This window comes from Seriola dumerili, unplaced genomic scaffold (genome assembly GCF_002260705.1).
Source record: "Seriola dumerili isolate Sdu_G_001 unplaced genomic scaffold, Sdu_1.0 BDQW01000109.1, whole genome shotgun sequence".
NCBI classification, from domain to species: Eukaryota; Metazoa; Chordata; class Actinopteri; order Carangiformes; family Carangidae; genus Seriola; species Seriola dumerili.
In genome coordinates, this window is record NW_019174364.1 from 2278653 (window position 1) to 2297734 (window position 19082).

General features: G+C 40.1%; 2 protein-coding genes across 2 annotated transcripts; one reads left to right on the plus strand and one right to left on the minus strand.

The window, feature by feature from the left end:
* Nucleotides 1–180: 180 nt before the first annotated feature.
* On the minus strand, nucleotides 181–10316 carry LOC111222849 (bromodomain and PHD finger-containing protein 3-like). The gene is made up of 13 exons (XM_022746713.1): nucleotides 10051–10316; nucleotides 7014–8540; nucleotides 6588–6744; nucleotides 5893–6024; nucleotides 5089–5217; nucleotides 4667–4979; nucleotides 4239–4583; nucleotides 3294–3848; nucleotides 3144–3201; nucleotides 2931–3019; nucleotides 2632–2705; nucleotides 2392–2546; nucleotides 181–2295 (listed from the first exon to the last, which is right to left on the minus strand). The coding sequence occupies exons 2-13, from the start codon at nucleotides 8519–8521 to the stop codon at nucleotides 2112–2114; spliced, it is 3699 nt and encodes a 1232-aa protein (XP_022602434.1). The 5' UTR covers nucleotides 8522–8540; nucleotides 10051–10316; the 3' UTR covers nucleotides 181–2111.
* A 3418-nt stretch (nucleotides 10317–13734) lies between these two features.
* On the plus strand, nucleotides 13735–19046 carry LOC111222885 (glutamate receptor U1-like). Its single transcript, XM_022746782.1, has 10 exons — nucleotides 13735–13820; nucleotides 14007–14092; nucleotides 15568–15599; nucleotides 15711–15890; nucleotides 16113–16336; nucleotides 16511–16608; nucleotides 16758–16975; nucleotides 17094–17313; nucleotides 17410–17654; nucleotides 18459–19046. Exons 2-10 carry the CDS (start codon nucleotides 14008–14010, stop codon nucleotides 18561–18563), a joined length of 1407 nt encoding a protein of 468 aa, XP_022602503.1. The 5' UTR covers nucleotides 13735–13820; nucleotide 14007; the 3' UTR covers nucleotides 18564–19046.
* Nucleotides 19047–19082: the final 36 nt, after the last annotated feature.

Below are 19082 nucleotides of genomic sequence, written 5' to 3' on the forward strand. Positions count from 1 at the left end.
CAAGCAGTCAAACAGTCCTGATGTATTCAGTTTAGAAATGTGGGTGAATTTTACCTTCATGTTCTCAAATCTTATACTTTGATTCATCCTTGACTTGAGGGAAACAAAGATGCTACGGTGCGATGAACTGATCTGTTACGAATCCTTAAAAATGACACATACACATGCAGTTGTTTCAAACAGCATTTATTCTTGTATGAGAAAATATTGTCTCAGGCAGATTAACAGATCTTGCAGTACAATTCAAATGACAAGATCAAAAAATCTCCCGTGCCACCAAGAAAAACAAGAAAACCTCGTGTAGGTGTCACTGCTGCCTACAGAGCTCAGGTCTTGTGCCACCTCACTTCTAGAGAATATGTTCTGACATGTTGGTGAATACCATCACTATTACAAAGAGCTACGTAGCATCATACATAAATCTTTTCAATATTTTACTTTTTAAATAACACTCTCAACTGCCACAAATTATAAATTAAAATCTAAATTTGATTTTTGCATTCCTTAAATTACTTCATGTAAGCCAATATAAACATACATTTACATATTTACAAAACTATACACATGCACCTTTACTACACTGAGGCTGTATACATATATGTATATACTGTATACACACACACACAAGCTTTTTGCCACACATATGGCTCCAGGAGTCACCGATCCTACAAGTTTTTTTCATCTTTTTTTTTTTTAAAAACAGACCGATTGTGCTTTTCAAGTCATTTCAGCCAGATTTGCAAATAATTGCAAGTTTTTCAGTGAGTGATTGCAGTAGATTTTGTCATAATAACCACAAAATAATCAGCTTCACCTCTGTAGTGGCGTCACATCTTACTAACCAAGTAGCTGCACCAGGTACTCATTCTAGTATCATAATACAGTTTCACAATATGGAAAAATAAGTAAAAACCTTTCAAGTCCCACCCACAACACATCATAGCTGGACTAAAAGTTCAAGAGTGTTTGCACTGGCAGCCATTTGACCAACATTTATTAGTATTTCTACTACTTTGAGTTGTTCTATTGTACTGTACTTCCAATTCTCAGAGCCACTGAATAAAATGTGTACAACCCAAACATCTAGGAATGAAACGTTGAACCAGTTATGCTTCCTTTCAGGCTTAGCTTTAAATTGAGTGTCACTGCCAGCTCTAGCAAGTTTGACATATTTGTTTTAGAATAATACTTCCAACAGTAAGCAAAAGGCTAGAGTCCAAGTGATTTAATGGAGGGAAAATTTGAAATATAGGTTATTATTTTTTTAAGTTTATGGAGTAAACGAGTGCAGTAATTTGCAAAACGAAGCAGGAGTGCTTCAGAATGACACCTAGTGAAGTGTCAACAGCACGCCTTCTTCAGAGCTCAAAGGAAAAGCAAAAGAACATTTTATTTTTCACTTTGGCCTTCTTTACAAGTTACTACTATTAACTTGTTTGCCTTACATTTATCAAGGCGTCTTGAGCAGCAGAGTATACCACCTCTGCAGATTTAAGTGCATAAGCTACATAATGATCTATTTCTTAGTTTGGTGCCTTTTTATTTGGAAAATACTGGTAATATTAAATGTTTTATTTAATATCACCAGTATCACTTAGAAATATCAAAGACAAATTAAAATTTTCATCCATAACTGTCAAAGCTAAATTTCTCTGGAGTCCAGATATGACATGAACATTAAGTGGGACTTTTGCACTTCAATAAACACAGTGACATTTCTATGGCAATTACAATCTAAATATGTTTTGAATCAAGACAGTCCCTTTCACAATTAAATATTTACACTTTTCTCACTTGAGTCTTGACTCACTTTGGCCTAAAATAAAAACTTTATATGAACACATAGCAACAGTGGTTGTGTAAAACCTTTTTTAAAAAAAATTACTTGAATAAATGAACAAATTCATCTACAAAAATATGTTCAAGCACCTTTTCTCTCCATTTTAAAAACCAGAGCATCGGGTCTAAACAGAAAACCTTTTAATACCATCAACTGCTGGAAATGTTGGTAATCCCTAATTGTACTTTTCCACTTTTTAAGAGCGTTGATGAAGCTTCTATATATATAACCAGGCAGCCTGTTTAAGATGATGAAATGTTTGAGCTAAAATTTATATAAAATTGGAAGGAGTGAAGTTAAGATTTCCTCTCACGTGGTTTAAATGTACTATGGCTCGGTCATACGCAGTGTGTACAGACTTGCGAACACTGGGTTTCTTTCCTTCCATTAAGCGCAGTTTGTCTACAGTGTCATCCATCCCCAGCGGCAGTAGTTTATTACGAGGGAGCCATTGCCTGAAAACCAAGAGGGACAATTTTCAAAGTGAGCAAGACTACTCCCGCTTGTTGTGAAGTTCAGTGTTAGGTTTATCCTGCTTGTCTGAATCTTACCAAGTTCTTTTGGTGTCAAAGAAGAGCACTAAGAAGAGCTTTTCGCCTTCGTCCATTTGTCTCCAGTCGCCCAGTTTAAGTACCTCCACAGGAGGCACTGGAATGGGGATGCCGTTATGCAGAAGCCCTTCCTGGGGCATATCTGGGTCAACAATCTGTAACAGTAAATTATGTCAGTTACTGCACATTGAATAATTATACCCATCTATGCGTAAAGTAAAAGATTGAATCCATTCTCACCATTGCTGGGTATGACGGATATCCTCTGCATTTGGCCCAAACTAGGTCCAGTGGCGCAAGCTCTGTCTCACTATCTAAAGACAGAAGTGTAGACTTTCCTGTGAACAGGATATTCCAATATATACAATTAATTTGTATTCATGACAGCTCTTGAGCCCAAACTTTAAACTGAACTGAACTGAACATAAAAATACTAAACTTTTGTTTTTTTGTGTGTATAATCTTGCATTACACATCCAATAAGCACACAAAAACAGTGGCATTTCACTGTAGTTTGATTGCCCTTTCTTCATACACACCAGACCCAGAGATGTCTCCATTCTCACTGCCAGGGACTTTGGCCAGTGCAGGTTTACCCCGACTACGTTTGGGTGGGGAGACACTACAGCTGTAAACAATAGGAGAGAAAACATTTAAACCTGCAACAACAGATTTATAGAATGACAGACAAGTTGTGAACACAACCTTTTAAGTTCACTAGCAACAAAGATTATGCACCTATCCATACTCACTTTAATGTTTGGTCGTCATCATCATGGTCTGCAGAGGTGTGCTTTCCATTTGTGAGGCCTAACACAAACACAAATGAAATCGTGACTGATATGGACTTCATGAATCTCAAGAGTCTCTCTCAGAATTGAAGCGATCCATTTTGTCCGTACCTGCTTCCCTGGGTGGTGGAGGGAGTTTGTCTGCGTCATTTTCTGAGCTGAGGCCTCTGGACCTCAGGTGGTGCAAGGAAGGAGAGGGAGGTGCAGGGGAGGCATTTGGACTGGGAGGTAAGGTGGTGATGTTGGTCACACCGGGTGAATTTGGACTACCAGGGGTGCTCTCCAACCCATTGGTTTTACCTTCAGATGATTTCCCATTCTGTTGTGGTGGGGACTTGTTTTTTGCCATCCGTGCCCCATTTTTAGCTTTCTTAAACAGAACAGACGTACGACGACCAACCCCAGCCAAAGGCATGGTTGGGGGTGTTCCCAGCGGTGTAACCTCGTGAACAGCTTCCGGTTGTGAAGATGGTGTTTCACCGACTTCAGCCTCATCTTCACCTTGGCTTTTGCTCCCACTGCGGGATGATCTCTGGCGCTTGTATGAGCGCCCTGGTGACCTTCGGCCTCCAGTTACAATACCCAGGACAGGAGGCTCGAGAGGAGCATCTCCTGGCAGTGGTGAAGACACTGGGCAAGTAAGTTCTAGCACAGGTGGAGAGTCATCTGCATCAAAGAGAAATTTATTTCAGGATCATAAATAAAGCTGAAATAATTAGTCGATAAATTTTAACAAAATCTCCAAAAGTTCACTGGCTGCAGTCTCTGTTTTATATCACTGTAAATTGAATATGTTTGGGTTTTTGTTTGTTGGTTGGATAAAGTAAGACATTTGAAGACATTGTATTGGACTCTTTATTGGACTTTTTATGGGCATAATTCTTCACTATTTTACATGTTGGAGACAAAACGATTAATCAGTTTATCATAAACTTAACCAGTAGATTAACTGATATTGAAAATAATTGTCAGCTGCAGCACTAATCTTAAAAAAAAATATCAACAGTTCAGTACAGCCAAACCGCATCAAAGAAAAGTAACTAAAAATCATTTTACCTGTCCCAGAGGTGGACACTGCAGTCAAAGGTCCATTATCCACAATATTTGTCTTCTTTTCCTTCTCCTGTTCCTCCTCTTCTTGCTCCTCCTCCTCTTCTTCATCCTCTTCCTCTTCTTTTCCATCATCATCTTTGTCATTACCATTCACAGACTGAGTGTTTTGCTGCTGCTGGTTCACCTTCTGTCTGAGAGTGTTGATCTCTCGGCGCAGAAGCCTAATGCGCTTGGTTCGTCCACCGCTGGTACGCATGGATGTAACCATGTCCAGTTTATCCAGCAAGGCCTTTAGTTGCTCGTCTGTGGTTAAGTGCAGTCTGTTCTCTGGGTCCAGCAGAGAGTCCACTGAGGAAGAAAGGGGCATGAGAATAGTTGAGGCATGTGGGTTATGTTCATAAAGAAATAGCTAGTTCCCATTCTCAACTCACCGTCATCCCACGTACAATGGTAGAAGCCATGTTTGTTTGGAGCCTCTGGGAGATGCATGCCGGTGTTGGGGTCCAGGCCAATGCTTTGAGACTGCCTGTGCGCATGGCGGAGGATGGCCCCACCCACCTCCCGCAGCTGTAAAGCTGCCTTGTGAAACATGGTGTCCTTGGAGTTGTACTTGAGGCAGTTGGTAATCATAAGATCAAAGTCCTTCTCTAGGTCGGTGATGGAGCAGTAGGCATGTCCCTCCAGTTTGGTACGCATGGTGGAGAAGTCCATGGGTTGGGAAATGAACTCCAAGTAATCTGGGACCTCAGTGAATCATTATAATCAGAATATTAGCTGAGTCATAATAAAGACAAAGAAATGTGCTGCTGATTGAAAACTGTATTTAAGTAGATTGTTTTCAAACTGCACCAACCTCTGACAGATTGACGGGCTCAGAGAAGATTTTGGCTGTGTCCTTCTCTTGCAGCTGGTCCAAGGTGGATCGGAGAAGCGTCAACGCTGGAGTCAACTTCAACTCAAGAGCAGCCTGCTGAATTTTCATCTGAAGAGATGATGTAAACACACAGGGGAGAGGAGAGGAAATACAAGGTCACTCTTTAAAGGTTCAAATGAATCACGAATGCTGAAGAGAACATAGATTACAGCTGTCTCTAACAATTATTTTCATTATCAATTCCTCTGCCTATTATCTTTTCAATTAAATCATTAATCATTTTGTCTATAAAATGTCAGAAAATAGTAAAAAAATGCCCCTCACAATTCCTTGGATTCCAAGGTAACTTGTTTAAATTGCTTGTGATATTCAGATACTTATCATAGATGACTACAAAACAAATCTGCAAATATTCATGTTTGAGAAGTGACAATCAACTAATTAATTAATTGACTAATTGTTGCAGCTCTAACAGAGATGTTTGTAAATGGTAACACAGATAGGAGTCTTGTAAAAAAAAAAAAAATCCCCAAAATAATTATAGCCTGTCTCATGCCTCACACTTCCTCTGTAACGCCCCTGTTCTCTCTTTAGCCTCTCTAGGCTGTATACATATATGTATACAGCCTAGAGAGGCTAAAGAGAGAACAGGTGCGTTATAGAGGAAGTGGGAGGCATGAGACAGGCTATAATTATTTTGGGTATTTTTTTTTTTTTAAAAAAAAAAAAATACCCAAAATAATTATAGCCTGTCTCATGCCTCACACTTCCTCTATAACGCACCTGTTCTCTCTTTAGCCTCTCTCTCTTGCGGATCAACTCCACCAAAAGTCTGGCTCTTTCAAGGTCTTGCCTCAACTTTTGCCAGTATCGAAGCTCCTCTCTCGCAGCACACAGCTTCTCGTCGGGCTCCCTCTGGACACAAAGGAACAAGTACAAAGAGATCAGTTTTCTGATTCAGCTTTGAAATCCATTATAATTAACATTGTATTTTATCATCTTAACCACTGCGGATAAATCTTTTTTTTTCCCCCTGCACTTGTTGGTTAAAACAGCTTAAACCATCGCCTGGCATTATAAGTGAGTGAGCAATAGATTGAAACTGGCATTGACAACTTTTTACACGCTATCGCCCTCTGCTACAACGAGAGGTCTACAACAAAGATGACAGAACAGCGAGGGCATGCGTGGAAGCTTGCCATCCATCTGAATCCGCTATTGCTAAGTGTGATGTCTGGGCTTATGCTTGATTTCAGTGTGTGAGAATACAAAGATGGTGCGAGCGCCATGACTGATTCTGTTCTGAACAGACTTTATTGGTTCTCCGAATCCCTGATTTTCTAATGATAAACCAAAGGTAAAACATATCAATATATCTAATATTGTGCCACAATTGCAGTTATTGCACTTAAGTAGAAAAGATTTTATTCTATAATTTTCCTTTTGAAACACATACTGTCCCTAATTTCTCTGCTCACCTGCTCTGCAGTCCTGTGGGCCTGTAGATGGGAATGAAGTCGACGTATTAAAGGCATCCCATTTCGTGACTGACGTTTCAGTAACCAGTAGTTATGAAGCCTCTGCATGAATTGATTCTTTCTCTGGACTTCAGCTCCTGTGCAGATCTTGTTTAGCCTGTGAAGATGTAAAAGTTGCTTATTAAAACCTGTGCGGTAATACTGGAGGTCATAATAACACCCCTGAGATAAGGTCATTTAAAATATCAATACAGACATTTTACAGACTTTTACATTTATTGATTAATTGCACTGGGTCAAAACCAAATACATAAAAGTGATGTTTCCTATCGATCGCTGGAAAGATAAACAACCTCTTTTACACTACAGTAACATTATCTGGACATGCTGGGTTAAATAAATTCTCAAAATATTCAAATGTCACACCTGTGAGAGGGGATCTGAGGCACGAGCAGCACAGGCACATTTGAGCGACGTGTCGACCCACCAGACCCTTTTGTATTCTTCTTTTTCTGGCCTTTGACAGGCTTCTTGTTTGGTGGTGAGGGGGGTCTTTGAGTATATGACCTCTGACCCCGGTTCCCTCTGCCCCCTACCAGTCTTCCTTCAACTGACTCGTCTCCTGACCCGTCCCGCCGAAACCCAACAGGGGAGTGATGCTCACAGAAAGCAGTCTTCTTCACAGAGAAGGTGGTACCGTTGACGCCCGTCTCCCGGACTGGATCTATCTTCATAAAGAGGCCAGCCTTCTGGGCGCAGGTAACATGAAAGGCCCTGTAACAGTTGGCTTTGTGGCACTGAATGGATGCCCCTCTGCCTTTCTGCTTACACAGGTAGCAGGTGAGCTTCCAGCGAGCAGGAGGGATGTTCTTGACCCCCTCAACAGGTTCTAAAAACACTGTGTTGGCAAAGCACACCTCCGGGATCCATATGGCACAGACAACATGAGCCCAACGTCCATCACTTGTCTGTTTGAAGGCACCTCCTCGGTTGGGACAGAGCACACAGTCTACAGGACGGGAGGGGGACTGCAGGCAGCAGCGGCACAGCCACTGGCCCTCAGGAACGTAGGGCACACCATAACACTCCTGGTGGACGGCCAGGTTGCAGATGTCACAGAACAGGATGACATTACTGTTGAGACATTCGTCATCCAGGCAGACACAGCAGAAAGCGTCCTCATCGACTGCACTCTGGGACAGAGCCTGGCTACGGGACTCCAGGATAGACTCCCTTTCCAGACGATCAATCAGTAGCTCAAAAGTGTCTGGAGATACAGAGGCATGACCGTCAGACACCCTCTTCTGGTTCACCATCTCCAGCCAGGCCAGGTCCTCCTCGTCCATGTCATACTCAGCCACACTGTCCTGTTCCTCCCCTGACTTTTCTATGTAACGGTAGTATGCTGTAGGGAGAGGAGGCGCCTCTGAAGGGCAAACTGAACTCAGCACACGGAAGGTGGGCTCGGGCAGTGGGCTTTGGTTGGGTGGGTGCTGGAGGGAATTAGTAGCACCTGTGTGCTGCTGGGAGCCAGACCGTTGGTTCTGATGAGATGTATTTTTACCACTCCTCCTGCTTTTACTGTTTGAGGGTTTTCTACACGATCTGGTTTTACTCTGCGTTTGCTCACTGTTCTCCTTATTGCTGTTGCACTCAGCAATGTCCTGGGCCATCATCTCGTCCTCGGTTATAACCGGCAGAGGATCTGTGATGTTAATCCGATGGAGCCTTCCATCTAGGTCCACTTCCACTATTTTCTGTGCCTGAGCGTATGTCAAAGTCTCCCTGGATGGAGAGAGCTGCAGTCTGTAGGGCGAGGGGGGCCGCAACTGGCCAGACGATCCCCTGCCCCTTCCTCTCCCTCTGCCTCGACCCCTACCCATGTTGAGTCCGCAAACAACTGTCTCACATTCCCACCTCCTCACCTTCCGCATGGGAGTTTACACCAGCTCCCTAACAGATGAAAAGAAAAAAAAAAATTGCTGTGATTTAAGTTACTGTCTCAACACCAGTTTCTACTTTGTTCCATAATTGAAAGAGATATACAGCAGCTGTTTGAAAATATGTGGAAAATATGAAAGCTGTGATAGAAACAATCTTTGTAGTGAGTATCACATTGTTTGCACAGTGAAAAATGGGGAAAAAATATATTTTCCAAAGTACTATGTAGACAATTTGTCTTGTGTTTGTTCAGGTATAACAGTCAGATAAGATGAATGTTACATCTAATTGAGGGGACTTTTTTCTTTTTTTAGCTTTGGTAAAGTAATCCATGATGCACTTCAGTCCTGTTGGGTGCTATTGCTTTGTCATCATTGTATTGTAGATGTTGTTTGTACTCCCTATCAAGTAATCATGATCTTGATTCTATAAAATCTGAGATCTGAATTTATTGGTAAATAACTATTTTGATGTCCGCTATCACACCATTGCTACCACCACCATGGAAAACCATCACCATTTACCCGCTGATTGATTAGTTGATATAAAGTATAATTTGTTGCTCTGACATCCATCTGTCCAATATGAGCCACTGTGGGGCTGTGGCTACCAATGTATGTTTGGGGAGAACATTATTTTGGGCAAACCTCCCTCTTATCACACCATGGTAACTTTAATTTTACCTCCTTGCTGTTCAATGCTACTGGGGTAAGAGAAAGAAGCCAAAAAACAGTGGTTAAAATGTTATAAACGAGTAATAATTAATAAATTGGTTACAAAATTGTATTATATTCTCTCCTCAAAGCTTGTTTTATATTCCCCTGTGTGCCTATAATGGATTTCTTTTTATCATGATTTATCATATTCATGTACTGCCATCTGACTTAGCAATATTGGTAAGATTTGTTTATTCGTCTCACTCCTGGACACAAAGGGGTCAACTCTGGTGCTACTGTAATAAACACACAGCATGTTACCTCAAGTACTCCTGCTGCACAAACACAACTACAGCAACTTGTACTGCTTGCATACATGCAGCTCAGCTCTCTCTCCATTGGTCCAATCAGGAGTCTGTAACACTGCCATGTTTCTCTCAGCCCAATGACATGGCAGCATCCTCTATTTTTTCCTTGTTGCTGTGCGTAGTTCGGTTGAAGAGCGCTAAATACCAACCCGAGTATCTAACATCTGTCAGCCATTTTAGGCGCACAACAGCAGAGACAACATTTGTATTGCAAGTTGATTAGCAGCCCAATTATACATGCCAAAAGCAACCAGAAAGCAGATGCACTGTATGCACCGTGCCTAAATGCATAAATTAATTGCATGTATACATTAGATCACGACAGTGCCAATGTGCAACGTTTCGGGCATTGCATTGTACTCAAGACCCCTGCAAAAAGATTGTCTCTTGCTGATGTGAAAACGTTACTCGATCGGACGGGACACACAGAAGTCGTGTAACAAAACAGCAGAATTTCTAAGCAACGCCGAAAATACTGTAAATATCAGTGTCGTTTACCTTGTAAAATCGTCCTCTGCAGTGCGAGTGCCAAACAGAATTACTGCACCTAGCTAAATGTCAGCTAGTGACAGACTACAACCAAGGCGGACATGCTAGCCGTTAGCTTAGCTAGCCGGTAATTTCAGGAGCGACAGCGTCATCTTCAGCACTTCACTTCTCCGCTGTGACTTCGGTCAGACACACAAACTCGACCCGGTCTCATAGCTGTGCTTTAAACCTTTCAAACGATGCCTGTTAGCAACTTGGGGGCAGCAAAATCCCGAAGATATCAAATTAATGTACCTTGGATGAGGCTAAATATTCAGTCAAGATGGCTTGAAAAAATACGCCCCTTTGGAAAAAACCACCTCAGCCAATAGTAGGTCGCCGCCTCACCTCGCACGCAACGCGCACCGAGCTCTGATTGGTCAAGCCGATAAACTGAATTCATCGAACTCAGTCTAGAGCTCAACACAGAAAGAAGCGATGGGAAAAACAACGGCACAGATATTCCGCGCCTTATGGCTTCATTTTCATTTCTCCCCAGATCCCATATTGTACCTGTTACACACCTGTTATTTCTAGGTAAGCATGAGAAACAAACCTGTAATTTAAACAATCCAGTATCCAAGTATAATAACAACATAATATGAAGAAAACAATAATCAAATACTTGTTCACGCATTTGCCTATATTTCTAATATACATTAAGGGCTTTGCAAAATAGATTGCTGTAGTCATAGAAACACTGATATCATATCTTATTCATTTGGTGAAGTCTTCCATTTATACTAATACATTTCATTTCAGGCTGCAGGGGCTGCAGCTAAATAGTATTTACATTACTGATTAATGTGCTTACTAATTTCTCTACTAATTGATTAATTGTTTTGTCAGAAAATAGTGAAAAATGCCCATTATAACTTCTCAGAGCCCAACGTGACGTGAGATCAACAGCCCAAAACCCTCTTGTCTAGTTACTAGCTTTTCTGAAGCTTGTATCACATAGTCTTCACCAGTGGATGGAGTTTGCACAGTTCTAATAAAGGTGAATCTGTTGGTTCTGTATCTGCCCAGTTGCTGGTATTGTTTCATCCACATCACTTGTAAGACTTCTTGGCCTGGATTAAAAGTGGAACCTTGGGAAACATTGACAAAGCAAGTCTAACAAAAGCTTCAGCTTTTTGTGGAGCTTTCAATAAAAGAATGAGCTGTCATGAATGAATTCTTAAGCCAGCACAGAGAAAAAGTCTAAAAAAGTGCTGCAGATGAAATTGCAACAGTTACAGAACTCACATGTCAACAGATCCATCTGTGTGCAAACTCTGTCAGCTAACGAAGACTGGGTGATATTTTTGAAAGCTCTAAGTGGACCTTGAGTTGGGTCTGTTTTATCAATCAGTAGGATCTGCTTTCAAAGTCTTGTCCCCATTTTTTTCTAATTTATATTTTGTTGGCCTAATATAAGTGAAAGTTAAATATTTTTTGTCCAAAAATAGCCTTTTTATCTGACCTGTGTATCAGATAGCCTACCTATATGCCTCTGTTGCTGGGTAACTGCATGTGGATGCACTGAGAGCCTCTGTAAACCAACATTACATTTATTTCATTTTAACTTACCTGACACATAAAATGGATTTTGCATTATTCTCTTTTTTATTACATTACATCAGGAGTCTTAGGTGATGTCCCCTCAGAATTGTTTCTGGGAATTTTAGGACTGTTTTAGGAGGGGTTCAAATTCTACAGTTACAGGCAAATTATATTTCTTTGGAGGTGGATTTAATGACAATAGTAAATTAATAAAGAAAAAAACAAATCAAAATACAGATTTATGTATATATGTGTGTGGTTCAGTGTATGCTCCTGGAAGTGTCTGTTCTTTGAAACAGAGTTTTGACCATAATATAGGGAGATAACGTTTACAGAAAATGTAACTGATCAATTGACCAAATAATAAAATATAATGTGGAATCAGTATTTCTGATAAGGTGAGTTGCCAAAAATTCTTCCATTAGAATAACTGCAGTTAATTTTGTAACCTTATGGTTCAATTGGTACAAGATTTAACAGTAATATTATGGGTTTGTGCTCCATCAAAGCCAACAATGATTTTTGTTAAATGAACTTCATCCACTGGCAGGAGAAGATGCACTTACTTCAAATTGCAGCAGGATCATTTGCCCGTGCTGAGATAAAGTCATTTTACCATGCCAGCAGGCTTTTTTTTATTTATTGATGTATTATCACTCATTTTATAGTCTCCACAATCCAGATTAAACTGTGATGTGCTTATATCAAGCTATATCTACCTGCAACCATATAGAGTAAGACAATTGGTTTAGATGTGAATGGTAAAATACAAATTCAACTAAAACAAACAAACACACAAACAGTACTAGAACAGTCTTATTTTTATGCATGCCCCCTCCCATACTGTAAAACACATAGCCTACTGTATGTGGTCAGGTAGACGAGAGTTATTCAGAGAGCTAAACCAGTCAAGGAGGACTGTACCAAATATTGATTTTGAAACAAAAAACAAATCTTCAGTCTTGGTTAGCTTTAAACAGACTGGAAGGTTTTATTTATTTATGACCTAAGAAAAGGCTTTCTTACTTTTCTTAATTCAACACTTCACTGAGCCTCAGATATCTTCCCAGGGTCAGTGTGCACTCTCCTCAATAGGTGACTAGTTTTATGTTCAGTTCTTTGCAAGAATATCTTCACTCTACATCTTTTTTTCTCTTTGTGTTGCAACATTTTGATTTTTGTTTGGGGCATCACAAGATTTAAGCCAATCTGTTTTTTACTTTAAAATGAGGAGAGGGAAATGTTGTCTTTCAAAGGCTGATGCTGGCTTGTTAACTTCTGTATACATATATAAACTTATACTGAGCCTTTTGAGGCTTGACACAAACATCTCCAAAAGAGACCAAAATCCAATAACATTCATATTTGTGTTAGTCTCCATTAATCTGTATTCAGGGGCGTGGCGGCCTCAAGGTTAGAGACGCAAACGTGTGACTGGAGGGTCACAGGCTCATTTCCAAGACTAGCAAATCTGGCTGAGAAAAGTGAAAAAAAGCCTCTCCCTCATCAGCACTACTGTGGTGCTCTTGAGCTATGCCCTGAAACCCAAACTGCTCCAGTGGCCAACAGGTCGGACCGTGTACTGACTGTTGTACTGGGCAGCTTCCAGGTGTGAATCTGTGTAACTGTGTGAATGTGGTCAGTGTGTTGCTGTAAAAGAAAAATTGCCTCTTAGTGAAACTACCCTGAATAAATAAAGGTTAAAAAATTCAACGTACTTCTTCAACAGTTATACTTTATGTATACAGTAGCTTTGTGTAAGTGTTATACATACATTGTGTGACAGCTGCCTCTATAGTTTCATGAGCTTCAAATATTCAACTTTGTTCACATGTAATGTAAATATCACAAAACCCATGATACTTAGCTAAAGTACAATACATGTATTATGTTACTGCTCTCTAACAAGATGATGTGACTCAGATGCTTTTTTATTCATTTATATTATTAAGATATTCTATGGGTCATTCTTAGTACATATCACCACATATTAATCCATACTGCAAGCTGTATGTTCGTACCTCACGCTGCTTCTCCCCAACCCTTCAAAATTCTTCCACTTTCTCCACCCACAAAAACTTCGTTGGCTGTCTTAACACATTTGAATCTGAAAAACTTCAGATCACGCAGCATTACTGGGGTCTGTCTGAAGCCTGACGTGCCAATCCAGCAGTCACATCTTGGACTCTTGTCAGGTAAGGACATTCATCTTCTGTATGTTCTCCTCACCGATTTTCAGTTTTTAAACTATTTAATATAATGGCATGAATCACATTTTTGCATTTGTATCAAGAAAGATCTGAACATACATTTATTTCAGTTTATCCATGTGATCATTCTGGTGCACCATCAACCTCTAACTGTCTATTTTTAACTCTTAGGATGCAGATCAGCAGAAACAAGATGCTGTTTGGCTTCTTTGCATTGTCCTTTGGGTTTTTCCTGGAAACAGGAATCTGTGCTGCAGGTAAGAGAATTTTATTCATTTTAGGTTTGTACTTATGCAGAAATAGAGCAATATAAAGGATTTAACCAGGGTTGTTAGACAATGCTGACAATTGTTTTGTTGTTTTTTTTTTACCTCAAATGTATAAAGTGATCGAGTGTACGCTGATGTAGAAGTCGGTCTGATTGACAACATTAGAAAAAAAAGAAAGAAAAAAAATTGGTTTCTGGACACTAATATTTCTAAGTTTGACCCGGTCACTGCATTTGTAATTCAGTGTGGTGGCAGCTTGCTTTTTACTTGTGCCAAATTCCTCATGTTTTCACTGCTGGATTTGGTAGAAATTTCTCAGGCTTGACAAGACATAAATACATAGACTGTCAAATCGGATGAATATCAAAGTGTAGTGCCACATCCTGTCCAACTCTTGTAGAAAAACAGACAAGGAAGCAAGCCAGTAGACACTGTCACAAAAAATGGCAATAAATCAACTCTATGGAGCAAACAAAGACTCTGTGTTCAGAGTGGCCAAAAAGTGACAGGGGCTTGAAGAGCTTGTATACGTGTCATCTTTTGAAAAGGAGGATCTGATGGTTGTCAGGATCACCCCGTGGTGATGGATCCCTGAGGCCTTGGCCTGAATTGAGGCTTTTGATACTCTTTGACTGCCCTCCCATCCCACAGTGCCATGGCACTGAGACTCTTTGAATTAACACACTGCTCTAAATAGATTGTGGTCTGCAAAATGTTTTTCAAGTAGAAGAGGAGATTGGCCAGATCTCTAGGATACCGGAAACCAGTTGTGGCTAGAAGGTCAATTCATGTACCCCAAAATTCACCTCAGACATCTCTGCGTGTCAGAGCAAAGTCTGAAGACGGCCCCTGCACAAATGAGTCTTAGATTCTGAGTTGCTCTCTTACTGTATTGTATCCTCATTATTTGTTTTGTCCTCATTCCATCCCAACTGTTCAGTTTTCATAGACAAGATGATTTATACAAGATTTATTATACATTTTTAATAATGTTTCACCCCAAGAATGGGGTAACATTTACATTGTCTGCATTTTATATTGCATTTTCAACCATATCAAAAAAGAACTAAGCTATAAATGCAAAAATCCTATTAGCAAGAGTCTACATCCATGCTAGCTTCTTTTGCAATGCTTTAAACTAGATACTAATGTCAGTAAAGTCACCATCACCGAAATCCTTTGTGCCAATCCATCCTGTAGTTATTAAGATATTTCACCAGATATTTGAGAACTAGGACCTGCCGTTGTTGCTAGATAATAAGTCAGAGGATCAACAAAGACAAAGGGATTCATCCTCTGGTGGCCACGAATGTCTGTATAAAATTTCATGTTTATCCAATTGATAATTGTTGAGACATGGTTGTGTAAAAGATACTTTTGAGAAAAATTAAGAAAAGTTTGGGAGCTACTAATCCAAATGTTATTGCATTAACTCGCTCCTTACTCTTCCCCCTCATCATCAGTGCAATCTGAGCTGAGAATCACAACAATAAAGGTAGTTTTATCTTTACCTTTCTGACTCTTAATACTTAAGCTTGTCACTGTGAATACAAGATCAAAGATAAAGCACGTTTTACTGATTATGTTTCAACATTTTTCCTTATAGCAAGAGCCATATACAATTTCCAAGGGCACTCAGCTGGAAGGCTTTTGCATGGACCTGCTGTCTGAAGTTGCCAAGAAACTGGGCTTTAAGTACAGAGTGCAGCTGGTGAAAGATGGTTCGTACGGCAGGCAGGATGACAATGGGAACTGGAATGGGATGATTGGAGAGGTGGTGAGAGGGGTGAGTATATGAAAACTGACATTTGAAGGAGTCAAAGGACAGCAGAGTACTCTGTAGAAGCTTGAGTCGTCGAACTGGCAACTGATGCATTCAAAATAAGTCAATATGTGGCGGGGTTGTTGGTTAAATTTAAAACTCTTCAACACCTTAAGAATTTTCTATAAATGTTTGTCTATAATATCTTCTTACACACGTTCAATGTTTTTATGCATTCCCCTGCAGGAGGCAGATCTTGCGATCGCTCCACTGACTCTCACTGCAGCCCGTGAGAAAGCCGTGGGGATGACCAAACCATTCATGCAAACAGGAATCAGCATCCTGCTGAGGAAGGACATCTCGGAGGGATCAGGCTTCTTTGATTTTCTGACCCCCTTTACAGCTGAGACCTGGGTCGGCATCCTCATTGCCTATCTGGGGACTGCTGCAAGCATCTTTATAGTTGCCAGGTTGGTAATGCAAGAAGTTGAATCTTTCATCTATTTATCGATATTTACTGATGGGGTTGTATATGGATTTAAATGTGAACATCTACTTATTTTCTGGGGATATTTCCACATTTTTGCCAGCAGTGGAGTGGTGTCACATTAATGATTCTTTTTTTTTTTTTTACGTGAATACAGAATCAGCCCGTGTGAGTGGAGTCAGCCTCAGAGTGAACAGAACAGATTCAGCCTCCTCCACAGCCTGTGGTACACAGCTGGAGCTCTGACTCTTCAAGGTAAACAGCAAAACCAGACACTTCGTATGCCAACACAGCAAATGGAGAGGAGAGTCTCTGTACTACTCATTTGTTTCTTTTTATCCGCAAAAATTCTCTTTCTCATATAGACTGCCATTTTTTCCTTGTGTTCCTTTTTGTGTTGCCAGGTGCTGGTCCTCACCCCAAAGCTCTTTCAGGTCGTGTCATCTGCTGCAGCTGGTGGTTTTTTACTGTTGTCCTCCTGGCTTGTTATTTCTCCAACCTCAGCTCCTCTAAGAGCTCTGAGTCCGCTCAGCTGATGGTGAAAGGGTTTGAGGACTTGGCCAATCAGGACACAATTGAGTATGGCTGCCTGGCTGGTTCTTCCACCCTTGCCTTCTTTAAGGTGAGAATGAAGATGTTGATCTCTCAGTTGTTAAGACTTGAAAGACAACTCGTGCATTGGATCACTTATCTCATGGCAGCTTTTATGCAATCCAATTATTATTTTCTCCTTCATCCAGAATTCAAACAACCCAGTGTATCGCAGAATCTATGAACACATGGAGAGAACTAAGAGTTTTGTATCATCTATGGATGAGGGGGTCCGGCGTGCAAAAGAGGGCAACTTCGCCTTCATTGGAGAATCTGTCTCTCTAGACTTGGCAGTGGCGCGGCATTGTGAACTGGTCAGAGCTCATGAAGTTGTTGGCATGAGAGGATACAGCATTGCTGCTGCGTTTGGTGAGGCTGCTCATTTTAAAACCTCTAAATAATTGAATTAAAAAGAAAAAATGTTAAAATAGTGTAGCTAACATTACACCTATTAATTTCTTCAAGGTTCTCCTTTGATAAAGAACCTCAGTGTAGCGATCCTTCAACTGAGTGAAGCTGGAGAGTTGGCTTACCTGCGAAGCAAGTGGTGGGCCAGCAGCTGCATAGCAGACAGGACCAAGTCTTCACCTGTGCAGCTGCACAGCCTCAAGGGGATGTTCCTGGTTCTTTCCCTGGGCTTGGGGCTGGGAGCACTGTTGGCTGTCCTGGAGCTCACCTCCAAGAGTCGCAGGGGTGCAGTGGAGCAGAGGGTATTTGCAAATGCATTCACAAATCACATTACTGCTGACAGAAAAAAAAAAAAAACCTTCATCGCCAAAGTGTTAACTTTCCAGAAACTAATGCAAGTAGTATTGTTTTCAGCTTGACAATATGTATCTTGTGTTTATACTGTAGGATTTGAAACTCTTTCATAAGCCTGGAGACTGCAGCGTTTGCTGAACCATTTAAAGACCAAATAATTTGTTATAGTTAAAAGCAACACTGTAATTAATCAGTTGGTTGTCTCGTCAGCTTCAAGCAAAACAAATTAATTATAATGAACTTCTGGTTGTTAAACCAGTCAGGAGCCGACATCACATTTAGTTTTTGTCTACGTATAGCCCAATTTATAAGTCTGTTGAAGATGTGGTTCATAAACACTGCATATCTAACTGCATCTAACTCCAACATTGGCAAACTCGTTGAGTCACCTCCTAGATTCTGCCACAAGAGGGTGTCTGACATAAGAGACTAGTTAAATCTGATATGCCAATAACACCCAATAACATCCCCAGTGGTAATTTTCCTTGTCATAATTGTGTACGATGTAACTTTCTGATCAGAGGTAATAAATTCACTCATCCTTCAATTGACAAGAGCCTTTTTGTTAAAGGTAGAATCACATATCTGGGCACTTTAATTCTTTTTGTAATATGATTTATTTTTAGTGCAGTTCTGTTTTGTTCTAAAAGCTCCTTCTTGGTATGAGTCTGGCCACGTTCACATTAAATTCATCAACATATTAACACATTAACTGATTTATTTCACAACTTATATTTTTATCTCTCCCTCAGAAATCCTGTTGCACTGTGCTGACTGAAGAACTGAGTCTGCGCTTGAGGACCAGCAATGCAAGCAGACCCCAGGAAAATGTAGACAAAGATAAAGAAAAGGCATAGAAATGATCTAGAAACATGTTTTTACCATGTTTGAAAACTGTGATCCTTTTAACTTTTAGTTTTTTTTCTTTTGATGACATTTGACAGAAACATTAGCTGAAGTGTAGGTTTTGAACTTTCTTACTTGAAAAGATACATTAGAAAATAAAAAAACTTGCATTTTTATTAAAAATAATTAGTTTATTGATTTTCAAGTACAAATGCTACAGTTCCAATGAAAAAGCAAACATTATAGTTAAAATATTATGAAAATAACTGTTGAAACGATTCTTGTTTAAACTTGAAAACTTTTTACTAACAAATAGGGATCATGTACTTTATGAGTTTGCTGTTACTTTTCTATGACTCTACATCATGCTGTTTTGTACAGTTGGCAATGGCATCAATTTCTTTTTAAAAAGTATTTCATGCATAAAAACTGTGTTGTTTGTAAACATTCCAGCAGCATGAGTACAACAGTGTGGATTGTAAACATTACAGCAGACCTAAAATAATAAAAAAAAAAAAACTGTCTAATTG

Excerpts from the sequence above, each read along its gene's own strand:
- LOC111222849 (XM_022746713.1), bottom strand. The coding sequence starts at position 8,521 with ATGCGGAAGGTGAGGAGGTGGGAATGTGAGACAGTTGTTTGCGGACTC. Across the intron at positions 3,849-4,238 it reads AGTGTCCACCTCTGGGACAG|ATGACTCTCCACCTGTGCTA; the intron begins GTAAAATGATTT and ends TCTTTGATGCAG. Across the intron at positions 3,020-3,143 it reads GATGACGACCAAACATTAAA|CTGTAGTGTCTCCCCACCCA; the intron begins GTGAGTATGGAT and ends TATTGTTTACAG.
- LOC111222885 (XM_022746782.1), top strand. The coding sequence starts at position 14,008 with ATGCAGATCAGCAGAAACAAGATGCTGTTTGGCTTCTTTGCATTGTCC. Across the intron at positions 16,609-16,757 it reads TGGAGCTCTGACTCTTCAAG|GTGCTGGTCCTCACCCCAAA; the intron begins GTAAACAGCAAA and ends TTGTGTTGCCAG. Across the intron at positions 17,314-17,409 it reads CAGCATTGCTGCTGCGTTTG|GTTCTCCTTTGATAAAGAAC; the intron begins GTGAGGCTGCTC and ends AATTTCTTCAAG.